This window comes from Tigriopus californicus, chromosome 6 (assembly GCF_007210705.1).
Source record: "Tigriopus californicus strain San Diego chromosome 6, Tcal_SD_v2.1, whole genome shotgun sequence".
NCBI lineage: Eukaryota > Metazoa > Arthropoda > Copepoda > Harpacticoida > Harpacticidae > Tigriopus > Tigriopus californicus.
The window spans coordinates 5,371,183-5,389,077 of record NC_081445.1 but is presented as its reverse complement, the minus strand read 5'-3'; the positions used below and the strand labels follow the sequence as shown (position 1 = coordinate 5,389,077).

The 17,895-nt window shown below is 39.6% G+C and overlaps 1 protein-coding gene across 1 annotated transcript in view; it reads left to right on the top strand.

The window, feature by feature from the left end:
* The window catches only part of LOC131882659 (vasopressin V2 receptor-like), a 24,447-nt gene extending 14,075 nt beyond the window's left edge, over positions 1-10,372 (top strand). The window contains exon 4 of the mRNA XM_059229882.1: positions 10,126-10,372. Coding sequence (XP_059085865.1) covers positions 10,126-10,288 — 163 coding nt within the window. The 3' untranslated portion in view covers positions 10,289-10,372. The remainder of the gene's footprint in view (positions 1-10,125) is intronic.
* The last annotated feature ends 7,523 nt before the right edge of the window (positions 10,373-17,895 follow it).

Sequence of the window (17,895 nt, the reverse complement as noted above, 5' to 3'; positions counted from 1 at the left end):
ATTCGCGGGGAGGAAGGAATGGCTTGAATGTTTAAGAAAATAGGAGGAATTTCCGTCATCTGGCTCCTTTTGCACATTCTTTGTATTAACAGAGTGCTTCAAACCAGTATTCTCTCGTGGTTTCTATTCAACTTACCTTTAAAAGCCAACAATGCAACACACCTTTCGCAAAAGATGTGCCAAGAGTAACATAGTTTTTGTCATCCTGCCTGGCTTTTTCATGATCAGGTTACCTGGTTTTATAAAAAATAATGGTGCGCTTGAGGTCGAGATAATATCCCTTTATCTGGTTTGTGTCTTTGGGAATGAATGTTTTGATCCTGGTTATGGACACATGGACAGAAAGCAGCAGAATGTTTTCTACCCGTATGGCCCTCCATGAGTTCATTTGTCGAGTTACTTTACTTTTGGCGGCGCCATCTTTTGGTCGTGTACAGACCCAAGAGTTAGATCGTGCCCATTGACCAAATTTTGATAGACAATTATAGGGTATCTAGTGGCCAAACCTAAGTTGGCGTGTTTGACGATAATCGGGCCCTACTTTGTTCTCAGTATGCATGCTTTGTTTAATTTTGAAACCTGGTTACATCTATCTATATATCTTTACGATCAAGTAAAGTCAAATTATTATACGAAAAAGCTCAGATCTTAAAAACTTGCGTTGAAATTTTTATTCACTCAAATATATCTGCAAGATAGTCCAATCCATGTCAAATCACAGGGAAGCATTAGAGCAAAGATGTAAGGCACTGGGCGCCTAAAATACCCATCCTTCATGCGCCCTCTTTACTTACAAATGGGAAAAGAGCTATCTGCCAACCATCTGATAAAGTTTGACCCCAGGCACCAGGCATTCATTCGGTCTCGGTGTCAAACTCTTCATTGATCCCAGGGATGACGCAGAAGGAATGACAATCTTGTTCTCTAAGGGAGCACGCCAAGCGGCTCTAAAGTAAATGCTGTACAGTGCATCACTTCCCCAGCAACTGATTAACTTTCAAGTTGACGCCACTATCTTTGAATTATGTTAGACGCTTGCAGCGTCATCTAACAAAAGTTAACGGAAACCAATCAAATCAAGGTCCGCGATGTCTGCCTGACACATAGTTCCTTGGTTTTCTATGGTCTGAAACATGACCTCTGGGGGCTTTTATGTGGTCTAGTTTCTTAATCAACCGAGGGCGTCAACTTGATATAATTCAAATTACGTCTTCCTGATGAAATGTTTACCATCAAATAGCGCCTTGAGAACATTCATGAATATTATGGAAGCAATCCACTGGAGGGCCGTTTCCCAGGCTGGGAAACAAAATTAAAGACTGGATTAAGGTAGTACGTAGTATGAAATGAGTACTGTGAATAAATGCAATCGCGACCCTTCCACGCAATTGACCTTGAGCAAGTCCAACATTTGTCGGATTAGGAGTGATGACGCTTTTTCAGGTTGCTGTTGTACCGTACATCCGCAGTGGAGCCACTATCATGAATTAATGTGTTCGTGCCAAACAAGTTTAAGAACTCGGCTTTCCGNAGTCGAAGTTGTCTTCACCAATGGCGAATGTTGTGGGGGGTGCCTTTGATTTGAGTGCCAGTGAATATGAATATTCATGAGCTCGTTTTGAATGGAACAGTTGTTGAAGGCCGTGAGCAAATTGGAGTCGAAGTTGTCTTCACCAATGGCGAATGTTGTGGGGGGTGCCTTTGATTTGAGTGCCAGTGAATATGAATATTCATGAGCGCGTGTAATTAGCATGAATTTCAAAACAACTTTTGTCATGTGGCCAGCAATAATGGGGTTATTCATAAATGAGGTGTTGTACACATCATACTGACACGGGAGACCATTGTCGATCTTTGTTCATCATCATTTTAATGCCATTTGAAATGGAATTGCTCTTTGCTTAACCACGTGAGCTCAATTTGAGAAGTGGGAATTTCTTCTGAGCAATACAGGGAGATCATAATTAAGGCTCAAAAGGGGTTCTTGGGATTGCTTGCGAGACCTCTTCAGTCTTTTCAGAGATTTGGTACTGTGAGAATTGACATTTCGATCACAAAGGCTCTCGGTAAGATTCAATTGATGAACCTTATTTAAGAATGGGTTGGCTATGGGATCCAAGAAGTAAGAAACCAATTGTTACCGGCTTTTTCGGTCCCTGGGATTGAGCAAACTTTGTACTTTACGAGGACGAAAAAGGTTTCAAGATGGTCACGACACAGCCTTCCCAGCCATAGCATATTTACCCCAGAGCCTTCTGAAGATTTGATATTTGCGTTTTAACTGGAAACATTGTCATCAAAATATCTCTTTGCCAATCCCATACAAACTTTTCTTTTATGTGCTGGGTTTTCACTTTGATTTGAGTTGGAACAACTTCATTTTATGGTCTAAGATCGGGTGTGCAGAGAGCATTCCCCAACGTTTTGATGCTCGTTTTGACCTTCAATGTCCCGCTGACCTTGGACTGTTCTCACTGTTCTCGTTATGTCATTCAAAAGCTCTGGAGTCATAAGAATGAGTTTGTTTTGATTTTGAATTTTTTGTCGTTGCTCACGCCTTTGATTTGACTTCAAAGAAAGGCACAACCAAAGATTTGATTCCACTTTCAATACAACCACATTGACTCGTTGGATAGATTGGATTCGAAAATGGTTGTCCTTTATGTGCTTGACATTGATCTTGACAGGAATCTGGTCGAAGGCTTTGCAATTGACGGCCTTGAGAACGATCACTCTCGGAAGCTTATTGTTGACTCCAAAGGACGAAGATTTCTGTTTTTGAAACAATCTGACAAATCGTGCCTCAGAGAGGGGTTCGTATAGGGTTTCAATGGATGCTCTTGATTTGTACGGCCTATCTTGCGAATATTATTTGTTTATCTCTTTGATCTCACATTCTCTATCGTGCATCCGACCATTGGGAGGCCACACGCGTTGAAACAATTGAATTGCTTAAGGCCGCATACATAACCAATATCTTGCATATTTTTGGGGACGATGATAACCTTAGCACGGTGCTTAGATTCCCGTAGTTACTTTGGACGCAAATACCCAATCACATCTTGGCATTTTTCTTGCACCAAATAAATGGCCTATTGGGCCAATTTCTCTTTTTTGAATTATAATGCTCTTGTGTTTTGTTTTTGGCTCATTCTATCAAAATCTTTTGTATAATTAGTGACCCGGGTTCCATAATGTCCGGAAAAGAAATCCCTTTCATGGTGTGTTACGAACGAGTAGTTTATTCAGCAATCAACGATGCCTCTTCCCGTTTTGTTTGGGCAGTCTGACGTTGCAAATAAGGGCCCTTATAAAAAGTTAATAAAATTCATAAACAAAAAGGATTTGATTGATAAAACTGCTGGTGAGTTTTATGAGTTAAAATGGTTGTATTTCACTGATCTTGGCTAAAATATGTCCCTGTTCTATTTGACCTCAGAAGTTTGGCGCAATGATATTAGTTTTCATGAAAACAAAAGTAAGCAAAAATGTTTTATAGGTTCTAAGTATCTTTAGAAAGCTTTAGAAAACTTTCTAAATATCAGTTTTTTGAAACATTCTTTTGAAACTTTTAAAAGTGCATTTTTATAAACAATCAATTCATATGCGTTCGATAGTGAACAGAGACAGACGTCTTTTTTTCGCTCCTAGAACTTGTCTTAACATACGATTTGTGAAACTTTTGTGCGCTTGTTGTGCTTAACGAAGAAATCCCATGAAGTTCTAGTCATACAAACGTCCTCGAATGGTCCCAAATTGGGACCCGATCGAGTCGATCTGAGTAAGGCAATGTCGTCCTTACCAAAAATGGCTACGACCAAAGATCTTCCTCAATCTTACGCCGGTGCCACGAAGCCACGCTTTCCAAGTTTGGTGCTGGATTTTACGTGTGAGGCAGGCCAGAATATCCTATCGACCACTGCAATTGCAGATTTCCTGTTCTTAGAGCTAAAGTTGGCTAAGAATGAGGTCAAGAAGCTGTCAAAGCTCCCTGGTCCACCCAACGGTGATGGATCTAGGAAAGTGGTCCGAGTCCTAACTGATCAGGAGATCATAGTGAAAGAAAGATTTGGCGACAAGTTTGAATTTCGAAGAATATATGACGAAAATACTTGGAAGTGTTCCATCAGAGGAGGGAAGAAGAACACTAATCTCCGATTCCTAAATGTCCCAGTTGATTGCGACACGAATCAATTACTGGAGCTCACTCGTGAATTTGCCATACCAATCTCCCTTTTGAAAGATGAAGTATTTGGTGGAAATGACGATCCGAGGCTTTCAGGCATCGCAAATGGAAATAAGACCATCTTGATTGAGGTTCTAACACCCGTACCACCGTTCATCACCGTAGGAACAAGAAGAATCCGTTTAGTACACAAAAGTCAACCTCGACGCTGTTTTAAATGTCAGGAGGAGGGACACATGCAAGGAGAATGTCCTTACAACCCACCCAATGAAGTGGTCCAAGGAGATCGCAAGACCACTGACTGTGAGTCTGCGCCTCTTGGGAATAACACCGATACATATCGTAATAGTTCATTAAAGGATTCCGAGCTTGGAGCATCAGACAAGGCATCAGTGGAACTCTTGACAAAGAAGAGCGCTACCGTTGAGCAGGCTGACCCTCAGAATAGAGTGGCACGAAAACAAAGGGATACGACATTTCTGCCGATTGAGTCCAGAGCTCAAGAATCTTCGGAGGCACCTCCTCCATGCGTTGTGACGAGATCTGGGACTTGTTCAAATCGTGGTGTACACTCTAAGTGTGTGAGGTAATCAAAAAAACCTCGACCTGTTCCCAATGATCCCCATGGAGAAAAAGAAGGCAATGGAACACACGGAGCATCCAATTGATCTCATTCTAACATTGACGATGGAAAAGTTGGCTTCAAAAATGGAGTATTGGTCAAATGAACTACAAATGGAATTTATCGTGACGGATCGTTATTCTGATGACGGAAGCATCTGCTTCACCTGTGTCTGCCCTCCCAAATGTGCCTTTGTTGGTCCTGACCTGAATCTGTATGTTACTGAGGGTTCGTGTGGGTGGAAGTACCGGAAGGCTCCAAACTTTGCCTTGGTATGCTTGACTTGACCGGAGACCTGGAGTGTGCACCCGATTCGTCGATTATGGACGACATTGGATATGTTGAGAATTTGGCGGAGGGTGAGAGTTGGCTGCTTTCTGTTAACGTTAGGTCCGTCGTTGCAAATAGGTTTAAAATCGATGAATGCATACAAAAACAAAAACAGCTTTTGGTGGCCTTACAAGAAGTGTGGCAGGTCGAAAACTATAATTTAAACTTTAAGGACTATCGTCTTGAATGTTTAACTCGTCGTGATAAAAGAGGAGGAGGGGTCGGATTTTTGGTTAAAAAGTCACTTACGTACAACTTGCGACATGATTTCAGTCATCTTAGAGAAGACAGTGAAATTATCGGAATTGAGACGGAGGACTTCTTTTTTCTCTCGGTATACTTGCCTCCAAACGCAAATTTGCAAAAAGCAATTGCCAGCATTAGCCAAGTTATCGCTTTATGTTCCTCGAGACCTTTGTACATATGTGGCGATTTTAACATTAATTTCCTGAAGGATTCCTTTAAAACTCGAACATTTAATGATTTCATCTTAGGACAGGAACTAATTCCGGTAGTTGATAAACCCACTAGAATTACCCCTACATCACAAACACAAATTGATAATATTTTTACTAATAGGAAGCTCGAAATGAAATGTGGCATCCTCCTTTGCGAGATAAGTGATCACCTGGCACCCTTTGTATGCCTGGGGAAAGTTTCAAAGACCAATGAAGATAAAAATGTCATGACTTTGCAAAGAGGCACTCGTCCCAAGAACATTAAAATATTGCGGAGCAAACTGGGAAAAATACAATGGAGCATCTGTGAGAGCAATCCTGTAAATTCATTTCTGGATTTTAAGTCTAAGCTTGAGACTACTTTTTTAGAATCTTGTCCTGTTGTGGGGAGTCGCAAAAGTAAATTTCAGAATCGTAATAATCCTTGGATGACGCAAGGTCTTCTGAAATCTAGAAAACATAAGCAAAAACTACAATCGAAATACGTAAAACTTCCAACCGAAGAAAATCAGAAACGCATTTCTCAGTACTCAAAGTTGTACTACAAATTGATAAAAGCTGCTAAAGCAGATTATTGGTGTGATTTCTTTGCCAAACTGCATTCAAACGCTAATGAGACATGGAAAGGTGTGAAACAGGTTTTGGGGTATGAAACAAAGCAAGATGGGACTCCTTCGAAAATTAAAATTGGTCAAACATTGATATCGGACAAGAAAGAAATATCAATGTCATTCAATAAATACTTTGCCACAGTCGGGAAGGAATTAAATGACGAGTTAATCGATGGTTGTAAAGTTGATGAATTTCTCAATCATATTCCGATTAAACCTGGGCAAAGATCTTATTATTTCAAGGCTGTCCGCCGTTGGGAAATTATAAGGATTATTGACAGATTAGCTTGCAAAAGTAGTCACAGCTTTGATGGAATTTCTAACGTCGTTTTAAAAGGGATTAAAATAGAACTTGCCGAGCCGCTTGCGAAACTAGTTAACATTTCTTTAATTACTGGTTATATACCTCCTGACTGGAAAACAGCCAAAGTTTTGCCCTTGTACAAAGGGGGGGACCGTTGTGAGTTAACAAATTACCGGCCTATAAGCATTTTACCTTCTTTATCAAAGATCTTGGAAAGGGTGGTTTATGAACAGATGTTCGCTCCTTTCGCAACAGACCACCTGTCTGACGTTCAGTTTGGATTCCGGCCCAAACACTCTACGATGCACGCAATACACAACTTCCTACAAAACTTATCCAACTGCAACGAAAAATATTCTGTTGGCATTTTTCTAGATTTAAAAAAAGCGTTTGATACAGTAAATCACGAGATTCTTTTGGCAAAATTAACAAGATATGGGTTTAGCTCCAATATTACTGGATGGATTAGCAGATATTTGACGGATCGACAACAAAGAGTTCAAATTGGAGATGTGGTATCAGAACCTTCGCTCGTACCTTGTGGAGTACCGCAAGGGAGTATACTGGGCCCATTGCTTTTCCTAATTTACATCAATGACCTCCCCAACGTTACGGGATTTAGAGTCACAATGTTTGCTGACGACACCACGTTGCAACACTTTGGTACAAACGTAAAAGAGTTGGAGGGTCAGTGCAATCTATGGATGGAACTGTTATCAAATTATTTTAAACAGAACAAATTGACGTTAAACCACGGCAAAACAAAACTAATGATTTTTGGCCCTAGGAGTGTAAAACACGATTTTAAAATCAACTTGGCAAATAAACCCATTATACAGGTAGGGGCTACTCGAGACGAGAAAACCATTAGGTTTCTTGGATTGAACATCGACGATCGCCTCAATTGGAAAGAACATATTCGCTTACTGGGAAATACCGTGCGAAAGGTCTTATTCACCTTTTTTCTAGCGAAACACTCGATTCCCTCAAAACTAAAGAAAGTTATGTACAACGCATTTATTAGGAGCCGGTTGGAATATGGAGTAGAGTACTTTGGGGGGTCACCGTCCTTTCCCAATCTCTTTCTGTTACAAAAAAGGGCAGTCAGGTGGATAGACGGGGCAACCTATCGAGCACATACCGATGAAATTTTCAAGAAATTTAATATATTGAAAATAGCAGATGCAGTGAAGATTCATCGCTTACAGTTTATGTATAAGTGCTTAAACGAAAAAATCCCCCCAGTCCTGAACAACTATACACACGGGGAGAAAAGAGGTGGGTTAGAAATATTTTCCCTGCCGCTCGCCCGTACTAACTGGGGTCAACGGCTTCCTGGGTTTGCGTTTGCTAAATCCTGGAATGAGTTTTTTATTGAAACAAAAATTGATGTTGATTTTAGCATCCCTTTTCAACGATGGACCTCTCGTCTGACAGACTTAGTCATCTCTCGCTACCAAACCACATGCAATATCTTACGCTGTAGGTCTTGTAGCCGTTTCTAGGGTGAACTTCGAAAGATTTTCATCATAAGAAATGCTGCCTTGGCCGAGTGCGGAAAATCCCGGTATGGACACTTGCACAGATCAGATGAAAGTCAGGACCCTAAATAGGGTCAGGTACCCATGAAAAAAAAGCCAAGAGGCTTATGGGAAACCTGGGGCATGACTAACCCTCTTGTACATATACAAAGGAATCCCCGAAATACATACATACATACATACATCTCATGCGTAGAGAAGGGCAAAAATTGCAAAGCCTTTAGAGAAAAAAGGGGGGAAAATCAGCCTGAAAGGCAAAAAGGTTGCAAATAAATCAATGAAGTAGGCAGATGCCAGTTTATTTTTCAAAGTAGCACCAATTTGCAATCGTTCCAAAAAGCCAAGTTTTGCCTCAATTTCAGACAAAATTGACATCAATTTGTTTTGAATGAGGTCATGGAATGGTTCCACATGCTTATTCTATCTTCTTCAAGTTGTAGATCTATCTCATTGATATAATTAAAGAATAAATGGAATTTTTCTTTTTCAAAAAGAGAAGCTAGTTAGCTCCGAGGAAATGAACAAAGCAGCTATCGTGCGTTTTGAGGCTCCGTAACTATCTTACCTTTTTGCTTAGTTGGTCATTTTTGTTTTCTAATTTTACAGAATATGTGCCTCTATTTTCATGACAATCAATGAAGCATCAAAGATGTGGTGTCATTCAGTTTTGGCAAAGTTTTCATGAAAAGCCTAAATTTCTAATGGATTGCTAGTTTTATGTATTTTCCTCAAAGCTCAAAACTGAATGCATAAAGACGTGCTTTTTAATACTTGCAAAACTTTGTTTTCGAAGACCTAAGTTATAAAATGGTTAGAATAATACAATATAGCATTTTGCTGTTTGAAATTGTATAAATATTTGAGTTGCGATTTAAAGGGGGGGGTGGGGGGTATTTTCTAGTTGTGATGGAAACAGGACCATTAATTCTCATGAAACTCAGGTGGCGCCCAATAGACAATATTCTTATGTCTACTCCTATAGCAATTAAGTGTGCTCTTAATTTCCATCAGTACGCTTAAAGAACAGTTTGTTTCCCTAAATGTTTTTAGATATGCAATTTTTTAATCTGATCGGAGAGTCAAAAAAAATAGAATTTTATGAATTATGAAAATGTCAAGATGTTATTGGGTATTTATCATTTGAAACTTGATAAGGTATTTCAACCACTGAGCTGAGATTGTGGTAATCCCGATTTGAAATCTTGCGACCAATGTGAAGTTTTTAATTCGTTTTTCAGAGTTGCCATTAATAATCGCATTACAACTACTTCAACCAACTCCAAGGAATCTGCCAATAAAGGGCTTAGTAGGTTTTTGGAAAATTTTTACTTTTATTTGAAATCCCTTTGGCAACTGGGACGATCAAATATAGGAAACCCCAATTAACTAGATTATCCGAGCCATGTGGGAACTTGGCACTAGAGTCCTCTTAGGAAATCAATTTGTCTCAGGTCAAGTGTAAGAAAGCATCCTGCTTCATGAGAGTGTTAGAGTAAGAAGAAACCATTGGTTCTTTTCCTCTGAGATCGGATCCAACTCAAAGCGGAATTACGTTGGAGACATGCGACCTTCTAAAACCCGGAAACAAATGCAACATTCCGAGGAAGTTTCTGTTAGAAAGTTGCTTCAACAAATTTCCCTTGCACCCCCTCAAATGAGGCGTGTGCTAGAAGCCGGGTTCAAGTAGTCATAAAATGAGTTATGTATTATGAGCAACGCTCCCTTAATTATAACTATTCTGCATGTTCTGTTCCTGAGGGAAGGAGCCCAAGTGAAATGGCTGGATAATGGGATTTCATCATTTTATTTATGAACCCTCGATATTTAGCTGACAATGCTATTTGCTACAAGGGAAAGAAATTGGCCAACCGCAAATAGTTTTCCCTCGTGGAACATCAGTCTTTTTGAACAGAAAATGGTTCAAAAATGGCCCGAGTCTTACGAGTCATTTCAATGACGGTTGACAGCCCTAACCATCGTGGTCCTCTGGGTAAAATGGGTTTCTCGGGCCGTGTTTTCCAAGATCCAATCTTGATGGATCAGTTGAGGGCATCCATGTTATTTTTTTTTCAGTCCGTTTTTGACCCAGATTGGACTTTTGAGGCACTTTGACAACACAGTCTTTGTTTTTGTGGACCACAACATCATTCTTAGATCACAGAGCTTCCACGAGATTGACTTGGATTCAGACGCTTGGACAACGTTGTTGGCTGAAGTTAGTAACAACTCAACATGATGTGTTGGAATTTATATTGCTCATGAAACAAGATATTAAATAAAAGAAACAGGATGAACCAACCCTCTTCACGAACGACTTGTACTGTAGGTTTTCCTTTGCTTTGTCCTACTTGACAAGTAGGCGAATAAATGAAGTTACATGAGGAGACAAAGAAACAAAACGTACCTACTTTCATTAAATCCGTCAAAAGTGTCAAAAGGCTGACATCCGGTTGCTCTGATCTTTGAAGATAGCACGTCGCCCACCACCAAACTCGTCCTACTCATTCATTTTCATCCAACAGACTATTGCTTGATATTATATGTAGTGCATAAATAAGAGCTCTTATAAACGTAGTCACGAGGGTTATATTTTCTGGTTAAGTGTTTGCTCATATGACATCTGGATATATTTTTTTTTTGTCAAAGAGACAAAAGGAACAACTTTTGTGAAATATGCATGTTTCAAAGTAGCTCAGATAAGTGTTTTAAATCACCTAAAGTCCATTAAAATGCATCATTGTCAAAAACGTAGTCAATCGGTATTAAACGTACTCTTGGTTATGTATTGAGGCAAAATTTCATGAACTTCTATTCTGCAGATGCTTAGTTATTACAACTGGAAAGTTGCGTTTTACACTCTAATAGATCGAAAAGTGGCCTAATTATGTTTCCAGTTACTTCCATGGCATGTTATTGTCTTTTTCAATAAATCGCCAAGAAATAATTATTTTCCACTTTCTTTAAGATTTCTTTTAAAAGCTAGAAGTAGCAAAAAATGTCTCTTAAAACTTACAAAACATGTAAAATTGCCTTTTATTTTTTCAGTTAAGTGCCGAAAGCTACACTATTCTATTATGTTCCTAAAATATTTGAACGATACATGTGACAATTTAATTTTCAAATTTGTCACTTTTCGCAATAGTTAGTTCCTACGTAATGGCGATGTTTTTATTCAACGTTAATAGAATTTTGTCAAAATTCATGATCAAGCTTTTTTAAAGTTTTGATTTACAAGTATGGCATCACAATTGTGAAATATTGACATTGTGTAAGTTTTAAGTTATATTGCAAACTATTTCCGGGGTTTTCTACCTGTTTAAAAAAAGTGAAACATTCTCATTTATATTTTAGGTATAGAAAAAGAATATTAGATATTTTGGCACTTGCTTTAAGATATAGACGGAGCAATTTGAAGTCAAATTTGATGGAAATGCACTCTTTGAAAGCAAGGTTACTCCCAACATCTATTGATTACGTTTTTAGAAATATCATCTCTTTGTAGGTTTTAAGTGGATCAATGCACTAATCTGAGCTAAAATACGAGATGATATTTTGCAAAAGTTGTTCCTTTTGTTTTAATAACAATGAAAATCGTTACTAGAAGTCTTGACATTTGCACAAAAACTTTGTCAGTGTTTTAGGTACCACCGTGTAGTATCATTAACTGATCGATTGAGCCACGCTTTGAACAAAAAACAGTTGAAATAAGCAAAACTTATCAAGGCATTATTTCCAAAAAAGAGGCGATAAATGTCTTTTTTGCCATGGGATGTTAAGGGTTGGATGGATGGTTGAGCCTCAATTGGCCAATGAAGCCCGCCATGCTGATTATCATTCTTTTCCAAATTATGACAAGCAATGCCATCTTCAATACCAATATATGGGTGCGGTTAGCGTCTAAAGGTTTACTGTAGAGAGTTTCCAGAGAGGAGAACCGAACCGGGTGCCTCTTTCATGCTAGGAAACCGCACTAACTACTACGCCATCTCTCCTCTCCAAAAAGTTTGAATGTTTCTCTTGATCAATTGACTCGAGATTTGCTTGTCTAACAAATCATCAGCCAAGGGCAGAGTGGCTTTTTTCTCCATGGAACAACTTTAGTGGCTAGGAACCTTGGCGTTGAAGGTCTGAGCATTTCTCTTTCCATTTCCCATCATCCACGTCCGGCCTTTCACTAGTGGCATGAAACTTTTATGATTATGGCCAACCTAACCCTTTGCGAAGAGGGATAAGCTCTCTTGGGATGCCTGTGAAAGGTCGTCGTTTCTTATTGTGAATCGAAGATCTAAGGATGTTTCATTGATATCCTCCCTGATGGATTGTCGCCAGGAGAAATCTCCATGGAACAAACGGCAAACAACGGAAACGTTGGCCTTGAAGGTCAGGAAAAAGAGGTTGGCTTGTATGATGCTACATAACTTGCTTTGGGGTAAATAAGAAGGTAAAGTGTTTGAACAACCAAAACTATGAGGTAACTCGTATATTTGAATACATTCAGTGTAGTTTCTTTGTTCATTCAAGCACAAAAAGCCTAGTTATGGCTGACTGGGCATATACAATAATTGTAAGTATGTACGTAAGTATTAAGGGGGTCCAAACTGTAGTGGTGGTAAGCCTTAATGCAAGTCATTCGGGAGAGATCCCCATTTTCATAAAAGGTTTGGGGGAACTGTATCCAATAAGTATAATCCGGCACGTTCTTAGCACTTCATCAATAATCTTTTCGATTGTCAGGAGATTCGTTTATATCATTGAACGTTTTCAATGATGTGTTTCAATTCTTTATAAAAGAACAATATATCACGGATGCTAATCGTCGTTTTGGGAACTGCCGTGTGAGGGATTTAATGAACTTGAACAATTGGAAGGTGCAAATTCAAGAAGTTCAGGAATCTGGCATTTATGAGAAAAATGGCCCCATTCTCACTTGCCTGTGGTAATCGTTCGAGTAGATAACCGAGTGAGAAAATAAGCTCGAATTCATTATTTGAAAATGGTTCAACCACAAACCAACGAAGGCCTACACACTTGAAACAATCTTTTTTTTTGTTTCAATGGGAATGTTATTTCACCCCTTTTTACAAGTGTTTGGGCTCAACACAAACTGTCAGGAAACCAAAAGCATTGCCTAGATAACTTAGAGAACACTTTTCCCCAAAATTCAAACAAGAATATTCAGACTTGAACAGATCTATTCGGAAACATGGCGCACATTTGCCAACGAGAAGTCATACGCGTACCCTATGTACTGTAGTGTGTACCATTTCAAAACAAATTACGGCCCTTGCATTCTGTAGCGCATTTGGCCACTTTTATTGCTTCATTCATTCATGTGGACCAACGTGACCCTCAACCTTCCTTAAGAAAGAGTTGGTTGTTTGGGTCGGACTGGAGATGGGATCGCAGGGACATGGTCGCCACCGAGTTTTCGGAATTAAAATGCGACCAGAAGTCATGTCATGGGCAAAAATATGAACCGCCTAAGTGAATCCAGAATAGGTTTGAACCTTTAACGACAATTCATCGTCAAGTAATACGCAACCGTGACAATGATACTGGATAGTTCTGACAATCAAATTGTCCATTCGGTCCTTAATGCGATATGATTTGATAGACAATAATGTCTGCCAGGGGCCATTACGCATGTCCCTCAATTCGTTGTTCGTCGTCAGACTCTGTTGCACTTGACAAAAAGAGCGTTAAGGGTTTTGCATATGGCATTAAAAGCCGGGTTCTCCACGTTCGTCCCATTGTCCACACACGAACTTTTGTCCATCGAAACACAATCGTGTCCCGCGAAATAAGGAACGAACAACGTGGACCACGACTTTGCTTGTAGTATGTTGGTTGAAGTTCACATGACCTTGGTCACATGCAGGCCCATTCAAGTATTGATTTCCTGTCCAGGATGTGTCCCACCCGTGCAGGGGGAATGAGGGAATGTAAAAATCAGGTCTCCCATAATGCATAAGTCTGAAAGGAAGGCGAATTATGATCCAGGACGTTCCTTGGTTTGTTTTGCAGTTCCTACGTTCTGGTCATGACGGCAGTGGATCGATATCAGGCCATCTGCCACCCACTCACCAACCAAGTGTGGGCCTCGAAGAAGTCCAAGTTCATGATTTTCCTGGCCTGGATCATCTCGTTGGTCTTGTGCATCCCTCAAGCCATCATTTTTCACTCGCCCAAGCCTTACATCTGCACCGCCACGTTCGCGCCAAATTGGGGCATGAAGGTAAAAAAAAAAAGATTAATAAAGAACAAAAACACAGAGAGGCGAAGAACTTAAAGCACCCGAAGACTACGGGGTTGTCTTTGAAATGGAAACGGAGTGTATGTCGTTTGCTTTCCACAACTCGAGGAAATGGCATTTTGGAATGGCTGTTTTTTTTGGGGTCGTTCCTCCTTTATGAGCACCGGACCCTTTAATGAATTACCCTCGACATGAAATGGCCATGAAACCCAGAATATAAGTACTGAATAGGTTGCATGGAGTGGAATCGAGGAACTTTTGCCAAGAGAGAGAGAGAGGAAACAAAAAGCCAGCAGATTTGAAAAGAAAGCAAATTTTTAGCTTGACTGGTCCTCGGGGAGAAAATGCCCGGCAACATGTCTCAATTTACTTCTCACTGACGGCTACTCAAGCTCCAAAGTACACCACAATAGCCACAATAAATCATGGACGGCTATTTGCAGCAACAAATGCTACTATAATTTCGAGAGTGGTCATCCGTTCGTTGTTTAGCAACCAATATTTGCATACTACTCGAATCTGCCGAGCTGAAAGGCCTGAATGAAAGACCGCCATCGATTTGTTCTTGTCAGGGCCCCCTTGGCTCGAAAAGTCCTTGCTAAGGCAATGTAGAGTTTATCCTACTGTTCTCTTATGTTTTCAATTGCTTTGAAATCGGGGTAAAAGCTCCAATTTCATTAGAATTCTTCTATCTACAAGGGCGAGGTCCATTTGAGTGAACGGTATCGTTAATAACGACTCGCCCACCTTGAAGCTCGTTCAAGTATTTGACGAGACTTGTAGGACATTATTTGTTGTCCTTGTTGAAGGTATGGGAGGGCATCCCAGGGGAAGAAGACACTCTTGGCCGCCTTTTTTGAGCGACAAGGCCCCCTGCTAGTATAACGTTGGCCTTTAACAACGTCTTTGTTGAATCTAAATGTTCGCATACAATAAGATCCTTTTCGATTCCTAGTTGATGAGAAAAGGATACTGCTTTCCTTGTTCATTCGTCCAAGAGAGTCTTGTCATCTTTCAAATAGGTTTGTTCTGGGTTTTGAACTGGCTGAAAGTTCAGTTAAGTTATTAATAAAGCCTGATGTCAAGACTACTTGCCCTTAGGCTCGGAAAAGGCACGATCGTAAGAAGGATTTATTCGCCAAGTGCTGATGAATTTAGGAAATTAATGTCAACCCGGAATTAGGCACTTGTCGAATGGCACTGGCTATTAATTAGACTCGTTGCTCAAATGGCTCACAATAGTTAGCAAGATAATTATCAAACAATTGTTTTTGAAAAGAAGTAATGGCCTTGAAAGAAAACCTTGACCCAAGAGTCGGGAGCGGTTCGAGCTTTGCTATGGCCTTTATTCCTAACACAATTTATGCCCGACCATGGTGACCAAAATATGCGAGTCAGAACTACCGTCAATTAGTTAACTTTCGTCACCCTTAAAAAGAAGCCAAATTGAGAAGTCCGAACTTCATCTGCTTACGCTTTAGCCTAGACACTTCCTGGCAAACCTTCTGTTGCAAAATGTGAACAAATAAGTCTGAATTGAGATTTTTTGCCGTAACACGCAGAAATGAAAAGGATAGAAATTTATTCACATGTTTTCTAGCGACAAAGAAGAAGTATCGTTTTAAAGCAAATATGGCAATTCATATTTTGAACGGTCCTTAAAGCAGACGTTTTCCCCCTTCGAATAATGGATCAATCACTTAATCCATCTGAATAAACCAACACTGGCCTCGAATTCAGAACTGTTAAGGCTGTAGAGTTGAGCGGGAGTTTGGCGATAAAATTTCGAGGAGGAGAATTACTCCTAGAAAGCTGGTTTGAACCTATCATTCTATTAAGGACTAGCGTTGTGTCCTAAATATTTGCCACTAGATGGAAGTATAGCAGTGATAATCATTGATGAAATTGGAGCATACACATTTTTGAATTCTATGCCATATAGAAGGGTTGCTTCTTGAATTCTATTTGCAATCCTAGTTTCACCACAATTTCATTGACCCAGAATACAATATCAATGAGATTGGAACTGACCATCTACCATCTCATTGGAAACCTTTCTCGTGCTGCAAAATGCTCCAAATTAGTGCTATCCACTTAGCTTGATTTTGCTAATGTAAGGAGTAACTCAGTATGACATATGAATGCTGGGAAAGTATTCTGACGTCATCACACCAAACCAATTCAGGCTGCAAACACCTTAAAAGCAGTAACCAAAAGCCCCAAAACATTCTTTCCTCCTTAAAAGTAATTTCCGTTTGTACAAGAGTAGAAGATTATATTTCATTAAATATGATGGCAATGGGACAACATTTTTCTTTAGAGGGTTGATGACTTAGAACAAGGAAAGCTTAGGCCCCAAAAGACTTCCCAAAGTATCCTCTGATGTCATTGAACAGCTGTTGTTTAACGGCCTCATATTAAAATATGCTTGGTCAACGAATGACGAACAAAAACAAACGTGATTGTCAACTAAAGGCTAGACAGTCTTTTCAAATATTACTATCAGCATAGCTATGTGACTGTTAGAACGGCTCTATTTCGGTTATCAAAAAACTGTACCTTTTTCGGGACCTACAAAAATTCAATCACTTGTTAGATCGCTTGTCGTTGTTATATTGATTGCATGATATGACAAGGCCTTAATTGCCATGGTTGGCAATGTATGTTTCCGCCACGCAGGATACATTTCTTTAAAGTAAAATGGGCTCTGAAATTACAAAACGAGATAGTCACGTCAAATTATTCAAAACATTGTCATTTATTTGGTATCTAATTAACTTTAAGAATATTGAACATAGTAAAGACAGAATAAGTTAGCTGTAGACCTTACAAAATGGGGAGGGAAACACAAAATGGCTCAGCAACCATACATATATGGCTAGCCATATATGCATAGAACTTAACAAAATAGATATTGAAGAATAACTTCCAATTATTACTTTGAGCTTCGAGTTAACGAAGTGTTTGGGTTCCAGTCGAGTGGAACTCATATAAATATCAGGGGGCACGAACCGAGTGCGTTCCATTTGAGTCGGCTTTCTATATACTACGTACAGTTCATATGTATTCACGCATGCACGAAATATGATTGGAACAAGGAGTGTATTTCCCCGAAGACGTGACTTGCGTGGCTGTTGGTTGTCACTAATTACGAGTTGAAAAAAACAGCACATGCAACTGACATAATGATGGTTTCATTGAACTGGTTTTGGGATCTCGTTCAGATTTTGGCATACATCAGTTCACCGTTCGAAAATTGTGAATGGCTTGAAAGACAAAATAGGATTGGATAGGGGGAAAACCCAACATCCAACCGATACCTGGTTTGATTTTCTTCGACGGAAGTACTATTCGAAAGTTTTTGTGACCAGATTTTAAGCATTCTAAGTTATTTCAACACACTTTTCTCTTACTTGATAACCATAGGAATATTGTCTAAAGGAAACGCACGTTATTCAAATGACTTTCAACGGCAAAGGAACCATTCTCTTTATCACAGCACACCCAATTTCAGACGACGTGCCATCAACGCCTTGGCAAGGACAATAAGTCAAATATTCCTGTATTTTATTGAACTTTATTCATGATTG